Source organism: Budorcas taxicolor, chromosome 4, assembly GCF_023091745.1.
Source record: "Budorcas taxicolor isolate Tak-1 chromosome 4, Takin1.1, whole genome shotgun sequence".
NCBI lineage: Eukaryota > Metazoa > Chordata > Mammalia > Artiodactyla > Bovidae > Budorcas > Budorcas taxicolor.
In genome coordinates this window covers 17,453,232-17,467,509 of record NC_068913.1, presented here as the reverse complement: position 1 = coordinate 17,467,509, position 14,278 = coordinate 17,453,232, and the positions used below count along the sequence as shown (strand labels likewise).

Genomic DNA, 14,278 nt, shown 5'->3' with positions numbered 1-14,278 from the left:
ATAATAAATGAACATATAAGCAGTCAGAGAAGTAAAATTTAAAACATTAAAATATTTTAGCAATAAAATATTAAAAATATAAAGCAATACATAATACTCAGTATTGATGGGGGTTCTATAAAATGAAGATGTATTCTCTCTGCTTAGGTAGTGAGAATGGAGATCTGAGCACATTTATGGAGGAAACGTTCCTTTATCCTTCCATATGGAAAGATAAGAGAGACAAGAGAGAGTGAGAGAGAGCCTTAAATGTGCTTACAGGCTCTTTGCCAATCATCATCTTCTAGGAAATTATCCTTAGGGATCAATCAGAAGTTGAACAAAGATTTATACGCACAGGTATTCACTATAATATCACTAACAACAGAAATCATAGGAAACAACTTAAACGTCAAAACTAGGGAAATGAGTAATTATAATTATGATAGATTCTCATTCTTACATATTATTCCATTTACTAAGAGTTTTTAATGACATGCAGAATATTTTTGATCAAATGGAAGACCAGATAAGTAGGACATAAAATTGGATATACATTTTGATCAAATTATTTAAAGAAAAAAATCTATTGGGAACAATATTGTACGAAAATATGCCTAAAATGTTAACAGCAGTTGCCTCTGTGTGATTGTTGTCCATTAATTTAGTTTTTTCTATAATTGTCACGGTATAAATATTATAAACAGGTTACATTTTGGTAATAAAAAAAGTAGAAATTTGAGAAAAGAGAGACTAGATTATACTCTTATAAAAAGAAACTTTAAAGGGCTTCCTAGTTAACAGACATATTGAAATATTTTGTTAGAAGAGTATTGAGTATAACCTGTGTTTTGCCAAGTTCCACGTCCTGAAGATAGGGAAGAGAGTGATGTATACATTGTGGAAACTCACTTAATTTAACTGATATTGCTTTGTTGGAAGAACACAGTATTCCACAAAGTATACTGCTTTCTAAGAATTCTTAAGAAATACATTTTTAAAATTCTGATCAAAATGTCAAATATATATAGGCAAAGAATTAATCAAAAATTGTAGTTTCATGAATTTTCTTACTAAAGAAAAGTTGGAACCCAAAGTGGCTTGTTAATAAGGATCATTTTGTTAACAATGAATCTGATGTTTGGATAAGCTGGGAAGACTGGCCATTACTGAGAATAAAGTCCTTTCTGTGCCACCTAAGATCACTGCAAACTAAATAGATATTTAGAATATCTTACTACTAATTTTATTTCACAGGGATCCCCAGGGCCAAATGGACCAAAAGGACCCAGAGGAATTCAGGTAAGGGAGTGAAAACCAAATCTAAGTCTGTATTAGAATCATCTAGGAAGCTTTTAAAATCCCTTTGCCCACTTGTACCCTCTACCAATTCAGTCAGAAGATTCCCAGGTAATTACAGTGTGAAACAAAGCTTGAAAACTGATGCTCTAATATTTTGAATAACTAATCCAGGCTCCCTCAAGATAGTTACCAGCAGGTGAGTCTACTTAGTGAGTAGCTAAAGAATAAAAGTTAGAAAAAAAAAATAGAGTCTAGGAAGATAAAAGCATAATGTCAGAACAATTGAAAACAAAATGTACCTATGTCTGCACTGCTGCTGGGAAAGCTATGCATTTTATCTAAATTACAGCATTTGTATTGTTCCATCATAAGTAGTCACTGCTCAATAACATGCAATGATTCTTCCAGAAAATGATTTGAATCAGTTTTTTCCAGTCTGGGGACTTGCCTTGTCTAAACTTGTAATGGGAGGAGTGTGTGTATGCGTGAAGTGCTAATTTCAGCATTTCAAAAAGTCTACTGAAAATTATACCTTTACCCCAATTTCCTAGACGGCATCTTGTTAACCATCATCTTCTTTGTTCTGGTCTGGAATTGTGTCAGGGCAGGGCAGTAACTGATTATTATCAAAGGGTCATTGGACACTCCAATTTTCAGTTATATGCCTTAGATATTAATACATATTTTTAAAAGCTGTTTAATCAAAATCTTTCCAGACAGTGGTCCTGCACAGGAATAATGGTGGAAGCACAGGTTTAGGAAATGAACAGCTCATCAATAAATATTCGCTCCCGGCTTTAGGTACTATTTTAGAAGCTGTGTGTTTGACACAGCGAATTTTGTCTCATCCCATTTCTCCACGTGTGTAACCTTCACTTAACTCTGAGTCAGACAGACTTGACTTCCAACTCCAGGATCTCTAGGGACCCTTATGAATGATTCATTCCTCATTGGCCTTTTGTACGCAGAACTAATTCTTCGTTTTCATCCTGGAGCAGGGCATTGCTGGACCTCCTGGGGATCCAGGCCCAAAGGGATTTCAAGGCAATAAGGTAATCATACTCATCGGCTATAGACAGGCAGAGTGCCTTTCCCCTATTGACCTATGGTGATACATGTTTTTATTAAGCAGGAGTCCGTGGATTCTTTGGGGATGAATCTTTGGGAAAACGTAATAATCTCCAGGTGTCACACACAGAATCATGTTTAAGTCTATGTAGGAAGCTAGTATCATAGTTTTTCATTTATTATTATTATATTACTCAAAGGGGCATTATTAAATGTAACCATTATCCAGAATTTCTGCAGAGTTTCCATCTTACTCCTGTGAGTTAGTCATTTTATGACTCACTAGAAATTGAAAAGTAGTAATAAATAACACAATTGAAATCACTCTATTGCCCACAAGTAATGTCAGCTCAGTATACAATTGATAAGTGAAAGGGATTTATAACTTTCATATTGACAAAAATTAAGCTTTTTAATTGAAAGAGTGTAACCCTGTGGCTCAGATAGTAAAGAATCTGCCTGCAATGTAGGAGACCAGGGTTTAATCGCTGGGTTGGGATTGAAGGGAATGGCTACCCACTCCTCCATGGACAGAGGAGCCTGGTGGGCTCCATGGGGTTGCAAAGAGTCGGACTTGACTGAGCAACTAACACTTTCAATCTCAACTCTCAGTATCAGCCTTGTAATGTCATTCCACAGATAACCAGGCAAGACAGCCAGGGTGCAGTTGAATAAGTCAGATAGAACCAAAAGACGAGATAGAAGGGATCTTTAAAAGACCAGTTTATCAGATCCTGTTTTCCAATGAGAGTTACCATTAATTTGCAGAAAACAGGCGTTTTAGTGCCTTTTTAACTCTTCTAAATGCTTAGAAAATTTCAGATACAGTAAATACCCAGTAAACATTTTGAGTTAGTGATTGGAGTTCCATACAGTTTATGGTAGTAATAAGAGGAGACGATGCTGTCCCCAGAGGACCCTAGGTAAAGCCAGTCTTTTAAGGGTACTCTTAAATTTAACTTGTGGGGAGCCGGTGGGCTATTTGAATGTTCTTTTTTCAGAGAGAGGTAAGGGAAGGACACACATAGCATTTTTAATGAGATAATGACAATGCGTGATTTCCCAGGGCAGTTTTAATTGGCAAATTAAAACAGAATGAGCTTCTCAGCAGGTATGTGCTTAAGCTTCCTCTGGGGAAACTGTCTTTTCCAGTCCTTGCTGCTGCTGCTAAGTCGCTTCAGTCGTGTCCGACTCTGTGCGACCCCATAGACGGCAGCCCACCAGGCTCCCCCGTCCCTGGGATTTGCCAGGCAAGAGTACTGGAGTGGGGTGCCATTAGGGACAGAAATGGCTCTTTTGAATACTGAGTAGACATTTTTAACAAAATTGCTTTGGCCGTAGGTAAAAATCCTGCAGCCAGAAAAAATATATATATATATTTTTTGACATCCATACTTATTTCTTGGATTCTTTAGTCACCTAAGATGACAATTTTCACCTGTTCATGAAAAAGAGGCTTAAAATCAGGTATCAGATTTGAAGTTTGCAACAGTGATATAATTATAGATATTTTGAGTCACGAGGGATATTAGAAATCATACCAGCCCAAAGTTGTCATTTTGGAACATGAGAAATTAAGTCTAGAAGTCAGGGCATCTGTGGAGATGCTGGGCTGGGAGCCGGACATGCAACTTCAGGAGATGGCTGATGGCAGTTCATGTAAGAACGTGATTGCTTGATTGTGTCTCTTCATGTCTCATACAATCACTACTTAGAGTTTTCTTTTAAAATGAGTTTATTTCCACAGAATTTAGCTTTTAATTCTAACAACGCATTAATTCTTAGAAAGAAAATATAATGAGTCAATTATTTTGAGGCAGGCTGTAGTTTTCTAACATAATAATACTTCATTCTTGACTTTCACAACTTTGCCATAAGAGGAGTCATTTTTCCAAAAGTAGCTGAGGACTTCAACTTTTCAAGAGCCCCTCTTTTCAAAATTTCCTTTTCCCCCCCAAAAACTGTGGTGAAGACATTTAATGTAAAATTATCACAGGTTTAAAATCACAAACTTCACTGCCAATTGAAAAGATGTCAATATCTAGAGAGTACTGAGGGTTGTTGGAAGAGAGCGAGATGTGAGTGAGTTTCTCGTTTTTCTCCTAGTTATATTTTTGGCTTAGGGTCACAGATATAATGGTTTCTTGACTATTACTTGGAGACTATTAGTAATTTCTACTCCTCTTTCGATCTGCCAACCAGAGATGCTTGCATATTCATTAACTGTCTTAGGTTTTATACACTTATTCTTGTCTTAAAAATCAGAGTTCAGGGAGTGATTTCATCTTGCATCCCAGAATGTACTTCTAAATCTTAAAAACTTGATAAACGATTTTTTCCCAATTTGGAAACAAAGTTTTATAGTGACATTTCTTTTCATTCATGACCATTTTATTACAAAATGGTTTTATGAAATTGCTATTGCAATTTGTGCCCCCACAAAATCTCTAAAATGCAGTAAATCTGTATTTTCCAGTGGACACAGGGATGACCATTACTGTGAAGTTTCTATAATTATAGCATTATGGAGTATATATTTACTATGTGCAGATGCTGTTCTAAATACCCATTTAACACCGCCTTCTGAGGCATGACCTAGTCTTACCCGTATGGTACAGAGTAGGCTACTATGGCACAGAGAGTGTAAGCAGTAAATTCAAGCCTGCACAGCAATGAAGGGACAGAACCAGGATACCAACCCAGTCAATCTGCTCTTTACCCCCATATTTTATATTTATTATATCTCCTTAGGAAAACTGCTGAATTTCCTAGATAGCCAACCTGAGATAAATGTCTTTCTTTTGGACAGCATGGAAATTGCATGTCTCCCCTTCTAGCATACTCTGGCTAGAAACAGTACTCTGTTGGGGCTTCCCTAGTAGCTCAGTCAGTAAAGAATCTGCCTGAAGTGCAGGTGACCTGGGTTTGACCCCTGGGTCGGGAAGATCCCCTGGAGACGGAAATGGCAACCCACTCCAGTATACTTGCCTGAAAAATCCCATGGACAGAGGAGCCTGGCGGGCTACAGTCGGACATGACTTGGTGACTAAACCACCACACCACAATAGTCTGTTGAGTTATAGTCTACTTGGTTATAATGTTCATCTGAAAATGCAAGGAAAGAAGGAGAGGACTCTCATGGGAAAAAGAAAGCAGTAATGTGCGTCTTCAAATATTTTGTCTCCTATGAGACCTTAAAATAGAAACCTTTGGACTTGTAACATTTGCAAAGATTCCATGGGAGTTTCTAGACGAGGCCTGTCTATGAATGTGAAATTATGAATAGTCTCTCTCATGAATGACAATCCCGTTCTGTTGCTCCAGTGATTGGGTTTCTTCATCAAAGGCTCTGCAGAAAAGGTGGCCAAAGAATAGAAGGAAAAAATAGCATGTGTGAAATCAAAGAAAAATGTGATTCTTGCCCTGTTTCATACATCATTTCTGTCATTAATAGTTTCCATATGTAAAGTACCTCCTATTCTACTCTAAATGACCTCGTTACCTTAGAAACAAAACATAGATTTTTCTCAGAATGAAGCCTTTGAGGCCACCTCAGCCTCTCCCAGACACGAGATGAGGGTCAAGAGTGGTATTCATAAGAAGATCATCCCATTGGTCTCTAAAATCAATTAGAACTATCATCACACAAGTGTCTGAGAAGCCATATCCTTAGGCCCAAACTGACACCACGTTCTTTCTCTGTAAAAACTGAAGGCCTCCGAACCCTACGCCACCTCCCAAGGGCTGTTGTGGGTCAGGCAGCCACTCCATCTGGTCATAGAGTGGGCCTTCCAATAACTAGAAAGAATGGCTCAAGACTGGCAGGCCTTTCAAATCACAGAGAACAAGTAACCAAAATTAGTTTGGAACAAATAAACATAGTAGAATGCTGGGTGTGCCAAGCCCACACTGGGTAATTTTTTCCATTTCTTGATGTCCTTCTGAGGTTATTTCTGAAGGATGTTTTCATTTCCAATCTCACCCAAATCTGCTCCTTCCAAGAAGACCCTCTTTGTGCTCTGGGAAGAGGGACTGCTCACTGCGGTCTGAGCAGGAAATAGCTTGTGACTTGCTGAAATATCCTAGCATGAGAGCTCAGTGCTGGTGCCAAAAGGGCTTTAGGAATTATCCCTGATGTATTCCCTTGTGTCAAAGTAGCACAGGCTAATCCTCAAACACTTTAAAACTGCTGTGATATTTGTATTATATATTGATTTCTTTCAATAGATGAATTGCCTCCCTTCTTTCAACTTCTTCCATTGTTCTACTTGAGGCTGTTCATACACTTTTCTTTAGGGATCCACTCCCCCGCCCCGCCCCTCACCACACTCCCACACAAGTGTCTTCTTGTGTGGTACTCAAGTGTAAGAAACTCAAAGTACTCTTACTTTATGTTCAGTTTAGCTTCTGAGATGTTACAAAAACTCAGAGGCAGTGCCAGTCTGCTCCAGTTTAAAAAATGGATATGGTCAGAGTAAATAATCTCTGGTGAATCAAACATCCATCTACGCACCCAAAATAAACAACGGACCTAGTATTAATGAATAAGTGAGACTTAGGTTTTAGTGGGATTGGGGGCAAATGAAGCATTTAGCCCACTGTACATGATTCTTGGACAGCCTGCTCCTCCTTATTTACCTCTGTCATAGTTCCATCTCATTTTTTTGAGGTTCCCAAGCACAACAGATACTTCTTTAAGTAGCTGATGTTCTTATAAGGAAATTAAGTAAATGAAAGCTAAATGTACAGATCTTGAAATTAAAATTGTAAGGCTGGTAAACATCCCTACACAACAACCCATTTTCTTCAAAATGCTCTATGAAAAGAGGTTAGTTTTTTAAAACAGGAGTGGTTATCTTGACACAGCTACTAGGAATGTGCATGCACGCTGTAGTTGGGAGTTTAGTTAAAGAAACTAATCAGGTTTCTTTATAGCTTTCATGCACTATACCTTTAAACATGGTCAGTCCTCTTTCAGGTAGGGACCACTGGCAGAAGAATTAGACAGATGTGTACAGGTCCACTACGGTTTTGAAAAAATATAAAGCAGAAAATCTAGAGACAACGGTTCAGGAGTACCACTATCATATCTGAGAGAGAAAAAAACTATGATATCTACACTCATGTTTAAGATAAGCAGAAAATAAGCATTTGTTGAATGAAAGAATGAGGAAGTGGTCTTACATGGAATGAGCTGTCAACAGTATCGTACTGCAGACAGGCCAAACAGGTAGGACCTATGGAATCACTTAGATTGTCTAGTGATCAATCGACAATTAAAGGTCGAGGGTTTTGGAAATGTTTGGGAGATTGGGGGAAGGGCGGTGACAAGGGATTGTAGAGGAATCAGAGAGAAGGGTGCAAAAGTCAGGAATTCTGACCCTTCTTCCAAGATATTAGGATAATATATAGAAACAAGACAGTATTAATATAACCCATCAAAAGCTTCTTGTGCATTCAATGACTTGATACCTTATTTATAATTCCACTTACTTCTGAGTCAGGCATGGAACTTCATTGTTTTTTCCCCCACAGTTTCAGATATATAAACTTGGAATCTTATGTTTTTTATGTCACTATTTTCACTAGAATATATATATCATAAATGATGATTTGTTGTTGTTTAGTTGTTAAGTAGTGTCCGACTCTTTGTGACCCCATGGACTGCAGCATACCAGGCTCCTCTGTCCATGGGATTTCCCAGGCAAGAATACCAGAATGGGTCGCCATTTCATTCTCTAGGGGATCTTGCCAACCTAGGGATTGAACTCGTGTCTCCTGCATTAGCAGGTGGATTCTTTACCACTGAGCCACCAGGGAAGCCCCGTGAAGATTTAGTAATTTTAAAAATACATTCTGGGACTTCCCTGGGGGATCCAGTGGTTAAGACTCTACACTCCCACTGCAGGGGTGAAGGTTTGATTCCTGGTCAGGGAAGTAGGATCCCTCATGCCCTGCGGCAAGACCAAAACCAAAAATTCTTAGTTTTGCTGCTGGAGAGGGTGTGGAGAAAAGGGAACCCTCTTACACTGTTGTTGGGAATGCAAACTAGTACAGCCACTATGGAGAACAGTGTGGAGATTCCTTAAAAAACTGGAAATAGAACTGCCTTATGACCCAGCAATCCCACTGCTGGGTATACACACCAAGGAACCAGAATTGAAAGAGACACGTGTACCCCAGTGTTCATCACAGCACTGTTTATAATAGCCAGGACACGGAAGCAACCTAGATGTCCATCAGCAGATGAATGGATAAGAAAGCTGTGGTACATATACACAATGGAGCATTACTCAGCCGTTAAAAAGAATACATTTGAATCAGTTCTAATGAGGTGGATGAAACTGGAGCAGATTATACAGAGTGAAATAAGCCAGAAAGAAAAACACCAATACAGTATACTAACGCATATATATGGAATTTAGAAAGATGGTAATGATAACCCTGTATGCGAGACAGCAAAAGAGACACAGATGTATAGAACAGTCTTTTGGACTCCGTGGGAGAGGGAGAGGGTGGGATGATTTGGGAGAATGGCATTGAAACATGTATAATATCATATAAGAAACGAATCGCCAGTCTAGGTTCGATGCAGGATGCAGGATGCTTGGGGCTGGTGCACTCGGATGACCCGGAGGGATGGTGTTGCAGGGGAGGTGGGAAGGGAGTTTGGGATTGGGAACACGTGTACACCCATGGCGGATTCATGTTGACGTGTAGCAAAACCAATACAATATTGTAAAATAAAATAATAATAATAAATTAAAAATTAAAATATTAAATAAATAAATATATAGAATTAATATTTAAATACTTGTTTTGACTTAAAGTTAGCTTAATAGCTTTAGTAGATCGACCTACTGAACATCACTAATATTTCAGCTATGGTTTGGAAATAGTTCAAATACCACATATATGTACAATTATGAAGAAGCTGAAACTTTCTCCTTACACTAGAACTTTGGATAGTTTTATTTCAGCTCTCACACAACTCAAAGGCCTAAAAATACCCTAACATCATGATATTGCTTTCAACCACTGAAAAATGCCGATTTCTAATAGGATATAATTCTTTCTAACTTGATGGGAAGGAAATCAGGTGAAACACATAGACCTCAACAGTTGCCAGTACAGAATAATTAACCAAACAGAAAATGTGTTTTTAAGTCCACAGATCTCTTAATAACAGAATGACTACATTTTTGGCTTCATGTAAATAAAGTATTTTAAGTCCAAGGTACTCAAACATGTCAGCTTTTCCAGTTGTCCAAAACCAATAATAGGCCTTCTGGTTCTCCTGGCAGGCTCACACCTTTGAACAAAGTTGTGACTGCTTGGTGCATAGCAGTGTAAAGAGAAGAATCACTTTACAATTTTAATGACAAGTATCTGTCTAATGGATAATCAGAGCCGAGCTGCCAAACTGTGTGACTGTCTTTTTCTTCAGGGATGTCAAACTCTAAATACTATTGCTGTCCGGGCCTGGGAAAGAATCCTTAGTAATCCAGCGATACTTGTGGAAAGGGCTTTGACCTCCATGCCTATGTGCCCACCAGGATTCTAAATGAACATGTTAACTCATTTGATGTGAGACAACTGATATTGACAACTTCAAGTGGCTGCCAGAACATGCGGTGTGTCAGCCATTGGCTTCAAGATGTGATTTTCCTCCCCAAATATCTGACGCATATGGTCCTCAGCAGATGGGGCGTGCCGTGTGCGCGTGTAAATGAACGCATGCGTGTGCCGAGTCTGCCAAGATGAAAGCTCTGATGGATCAAGGAAGCCAAATGCTGCCCGTGTTTCCCATAAAAGGGTGCTGAGTCTAACCCACATGCCCAGTCAGGTGGGGCACTAATGTGGGACAGAGTCAGTTACTGCAATGTCTTCAGAAGGATGTCAGAGGTTTTGTTTTTTTTTTAATTGTATCACCGTTCTTAATTAATTCAAGTAAGTCTGAATTACCAGCAACACTGCAGCAGGGAAAATCAAGTTTATTCTAAGAGTGAGTTTTTTTTTAAATTATGGTAAATATATATATACTATTTATCATTTTAACCATTCGTAAGCATAACAATTCAGTGGTATGAAATACATTTACAGTCTTGTGTAATCATCATCACTTTACAACACTTTTTCATCAGTTTAATATAAACTTTGTAGTCTTTCAACAATAACTCTTGTCACTTTCCTCTGCCCCCAGTCTCCAAGAGTAAGTTTTTAGGAAACATATCACACTGTTATGAACCTGTCATCTCTCTGTAAATTGACGTCCTTCTCGGATTTATGGAGAGGGTTCACCCTGAGTAGTTTCTAGCAACTCCTTTTGTGCTGGAGTTGTCCACCAAAGCTGAGTTTCTCAAAAGCTCTACTGATGGACTGTGGAGCAGTCCCTCCTTTTAGGGAAAATGACACACAATCCCTTAGATTTTACCATATATAATGAAATATGACTTTCCTAATAGATTGAAACATATGAATCATCCTTTGGTAAGTGAAACATAGTTGAATGTTGACAGTGCCATGTGATTTAACCTAGTAGCAATTAAGAAAAGGAGCTGAGTTACTAAAATCTGTTACAGCGCTACAGTTTTCACCCCAATTCTCCACCATTTCTTCATTGCTGTGGGTTTTTTGCTTGTTTGAAAAGCATAAGTAGGTGGAGAATATGGACAGTGGTCTTTTTTCTTATCCAACTAGATATTATTCAGAAAAGATTGCAACTGGAGATTTTAAATAATCATGGTCCAAATTCAGTGCAGTTGGTTAACAATTGCTTTATATGTAGAGTTACACTGTGTGATCATAGTATTGCCAAATATAATTTAGATGGACTTTACCACTGACTCAGTGACAACACTAATCCAAGTCAACTTTATGTGCCTGAAGTGGCATATATGTTAGCTTGCAAAAGTATACTTTCTCTTGGCTTATTTTTATGTTAGATTCTTTGTCTTCATCTGATGAATCTTCAACTATGGGGAGATTGTAACTATCTGACTTGTGTGTTTTTCATACTAAAATAAAGATATAAATTTAGTCTGCAAGCAAATGATTTTTTAATTACTTTAAGAATTGAGAAGCCCTAAGAGGCACTTTTGCATGGTGGTTATTAGCACTGGCTCTAAAGCTAGACTGCTGGGGTTCAGATCCAGCCTTATACTGTGTTAGCTCTGTGATCTGGGGAACTTACTTTTCCTTCTCATGCCTCAGTTTTGTCATCCACGTAATGGGTCAATAGTAGAGTTGTTCTGAGTATCACATGAGTTAATACATGAAAAGCACTTAGAATAGCACCTGTTACATAGTAAGTGCCATATGTGTTGGCAATAATTAGGCAGCTAAGTATTTTGACAACCTTTTTTTTCATTAATGTAGAACAGAGCTGGCCTGATACATTTTCTAAAAATAAGCCCCTTATTAAATAACACTTCTCTGAAAGAAAAATTAGGAACTAAAAATAGAGCTTGACTTAACAAGAGCTGATAAATGTTAGTTTCCTGTCTCCACCATTCCCCTGCTTTTTTCATTCCTTTCTAAAAAAGGGCTTTTCTTTATTTTTTTCCCAAGCCTTTTAATATAGTAATCACATCACTGAGTTTCAGGTAAGACTGAATTTTGTGTATGCATGCATGCTAAGTGCCTCAGTCGTATCCAACTCTTTGTGATCCTATGGACTGTAGCCTGCCAGGCTCCTCTGTCCATGGGATTCTCCAGGCAAGAATACTGGAGTAGGTTGCCATGCCCTCCTCCAGGGGATCTTCCCGACCCAGGGATCGAATCCACATCTCTCACATTTCCTCCATTAGCAGGCAGGTTCTTTACCACCAGCGCCACCTGGGAAGCCCATTTTGTGCATACTTGAACCATTTTTGCACCTTACAAAATACTCATTCATCACTGCCTTCCACTGGGAAAGTATGAGAATACTTGTCACGACTTACAGTATTAAAGTTGGTGTTATCCATATCTGGGAAATGATAAAAAGAAGTTGCTAAATATCTGCCTAATATTAAGAGTTCAAGGTATGACTAAATGATCCATAATTGTATTGTTTTAGAAAAGGTAAAGTTCTGCTCTCAAAAAATCCAGTCTTGGACAACCACTCATTATTTATTATTTTAGGGATATGAAAGATATTGACTTTGGTTAGAGCCAGTTCCAGGAATGAGGAGTGCTGGATTTCTGAACTGAACTTTCCATACAGTGTAACCTTATACCATCTATTTGGGTTTCATTATGACTTCAACTGAAAAAAATGATTAACTGTGTCTGGGTAAGTTTGCAGGAGAAAATGTGATAAGGACTTGATATCACTATGTAATGTATGCACAGTTGCTCTCGGCTGAAAATCTAAGTAAACCAGTGGGAATGCCAGAGGAACAATTCCAACCCCCGAACTCCCCCTGCCTAGACCAAGTTTCTTGTTTTGTTCACCCCTAGCAGCTGACACAATACCTGCTCTTTAGTTGCTGTTCAGTAAATGTTTGAGGCCTGGATGGTTGAGTAGATAATATCAATTAGGCAAATACTGAGAATGGAAAGCTGAGCAGAATCATGACACCCTCCTCACAGTCTATGGGAAGACATAGTAACACATGTAAAAATGCAAAGCTGCAACTGTAACGAATGCTCAGAAAACGGAGAAATGATGCTATCGGTGTCTCTAGAAGAGGGATTTCACCTGACCAGAGATGGCCTCCCTGAAGCCAAGCTGCTTAAAATGATATCTGAGGGATTAATAAAGACTAACTAGGAAAAGAGAGAGGTAACCACAACCCAGAAGAGACCATAGCACATGCAGAGGTCCTGGGGCGAGGGGGGGGGGGAGCATGGCAAGTAGAGGGACCTGAACAAAGGCCAGTGATGCTAGGGTGGCTAGTGAGAAGTTTTGCACACCACAGCACCACACCATGCAGAGGCTCACAAGCCTTGGAAGGAGCTCTGTCCTTACCCTAAGAGCAAAGGGAAAGGACCTGAAGGGTTTCACTCAGATTACTAGCAGAAGATTGCTCTGGCAGCAATAGGTGGGTGGAGAATAAATTAGAGTGTGCTAGAATGGATGCATGAAGAGTATTAACATTGTTGTAATCTGAGCAGGAGATGATATTACTTTGGAATAGACTACAGAGGCATGGTAAAGGACACAGAGGTGGAGGACTTGAGAGTTAGGAGAATATTGCTAGGTGTTGATGATGCATTGCATTCGATGGGTAAGGAAGTGAGAGATGTTAAGAATGACTTGTAGGCTCTCACTTGACATATGGGAGGGGCCCTTCCCTGAGACAGAGAATGCTGAAAGATGATCAGGTTTGCAAGTGGAAGATTATCACTTTATCTTTGGAAACAATGAGTGCCTTTTGAAATTCTCTTTTTCCTGACTTCTTTTATACTGGCTTTGTCAGCAAACACAGCCCCCCACCCAATTTTTCTTGACCTCTGTCTTCCGCAGATCCCAAGACACTGTCTTCTTCACTCCCACCTAACTTAAGTGTCGGTACTCTCCATGGTTCTGACCTGAGCCTCCAGCCTCTTTAATCGCTCTAAATCTGTGCTGTTCAGGAAAGGAGAGGTGGGATGAATAGAGAGAGTAGTCCTGAAACATATGTATTGCCATATGTAAAACTGATAGCTGGTACAAATCTGCTGTATGATGTAGGGAGCTCAAACCCGATGCTCTGGGAATACCTACAGGGGTGGGATGAGCTGCGAGGTGGGAGGAAGTTTCAAGAGGGAGGGGACACATATATGCCTATGGCTGATTCGTGTTGATGTATGGCAGAAACCAACACAATACTGTAAAGCAATTATCCTCCAGGCAGGCAGGCTAAGTCACTTCAATTGTGTCTGACTCTGTGAGACCCTATGGACTGTAGTTCTCTGTCCATGGGATTCTCCAGGCAAGAATACTGGAGGGGGGTGCCATGCC

General features: G+C 39.2%; 1 protein-coding gene across 1 annotated transcript in view; it reads left to right on the top strand.

The window, feature by feature from the left end:
- COL28A1 (collagen type XXVIII alpha 1 chain) overlaps window positions 1–14,278 on the top strand; it is a 179,416-nt gene that overhangs the window by 24,896 nt on the left and 140,242 nt on the right. The window contains exons 9-10 of the mRNA XM_052638924.1: window positions 1,237–1,281; window positions 2,280–2,333. Of these exons, the coding sequence (XP_052494884.1) occupies window positions 1,237–1,281; window positions 2,280–2,333 (99 nt within the window). The remainder of the gene's footprint in view (window positions 1–1,236; window positions 1,282–2,279; window positions 2,334–14,278) is intronic.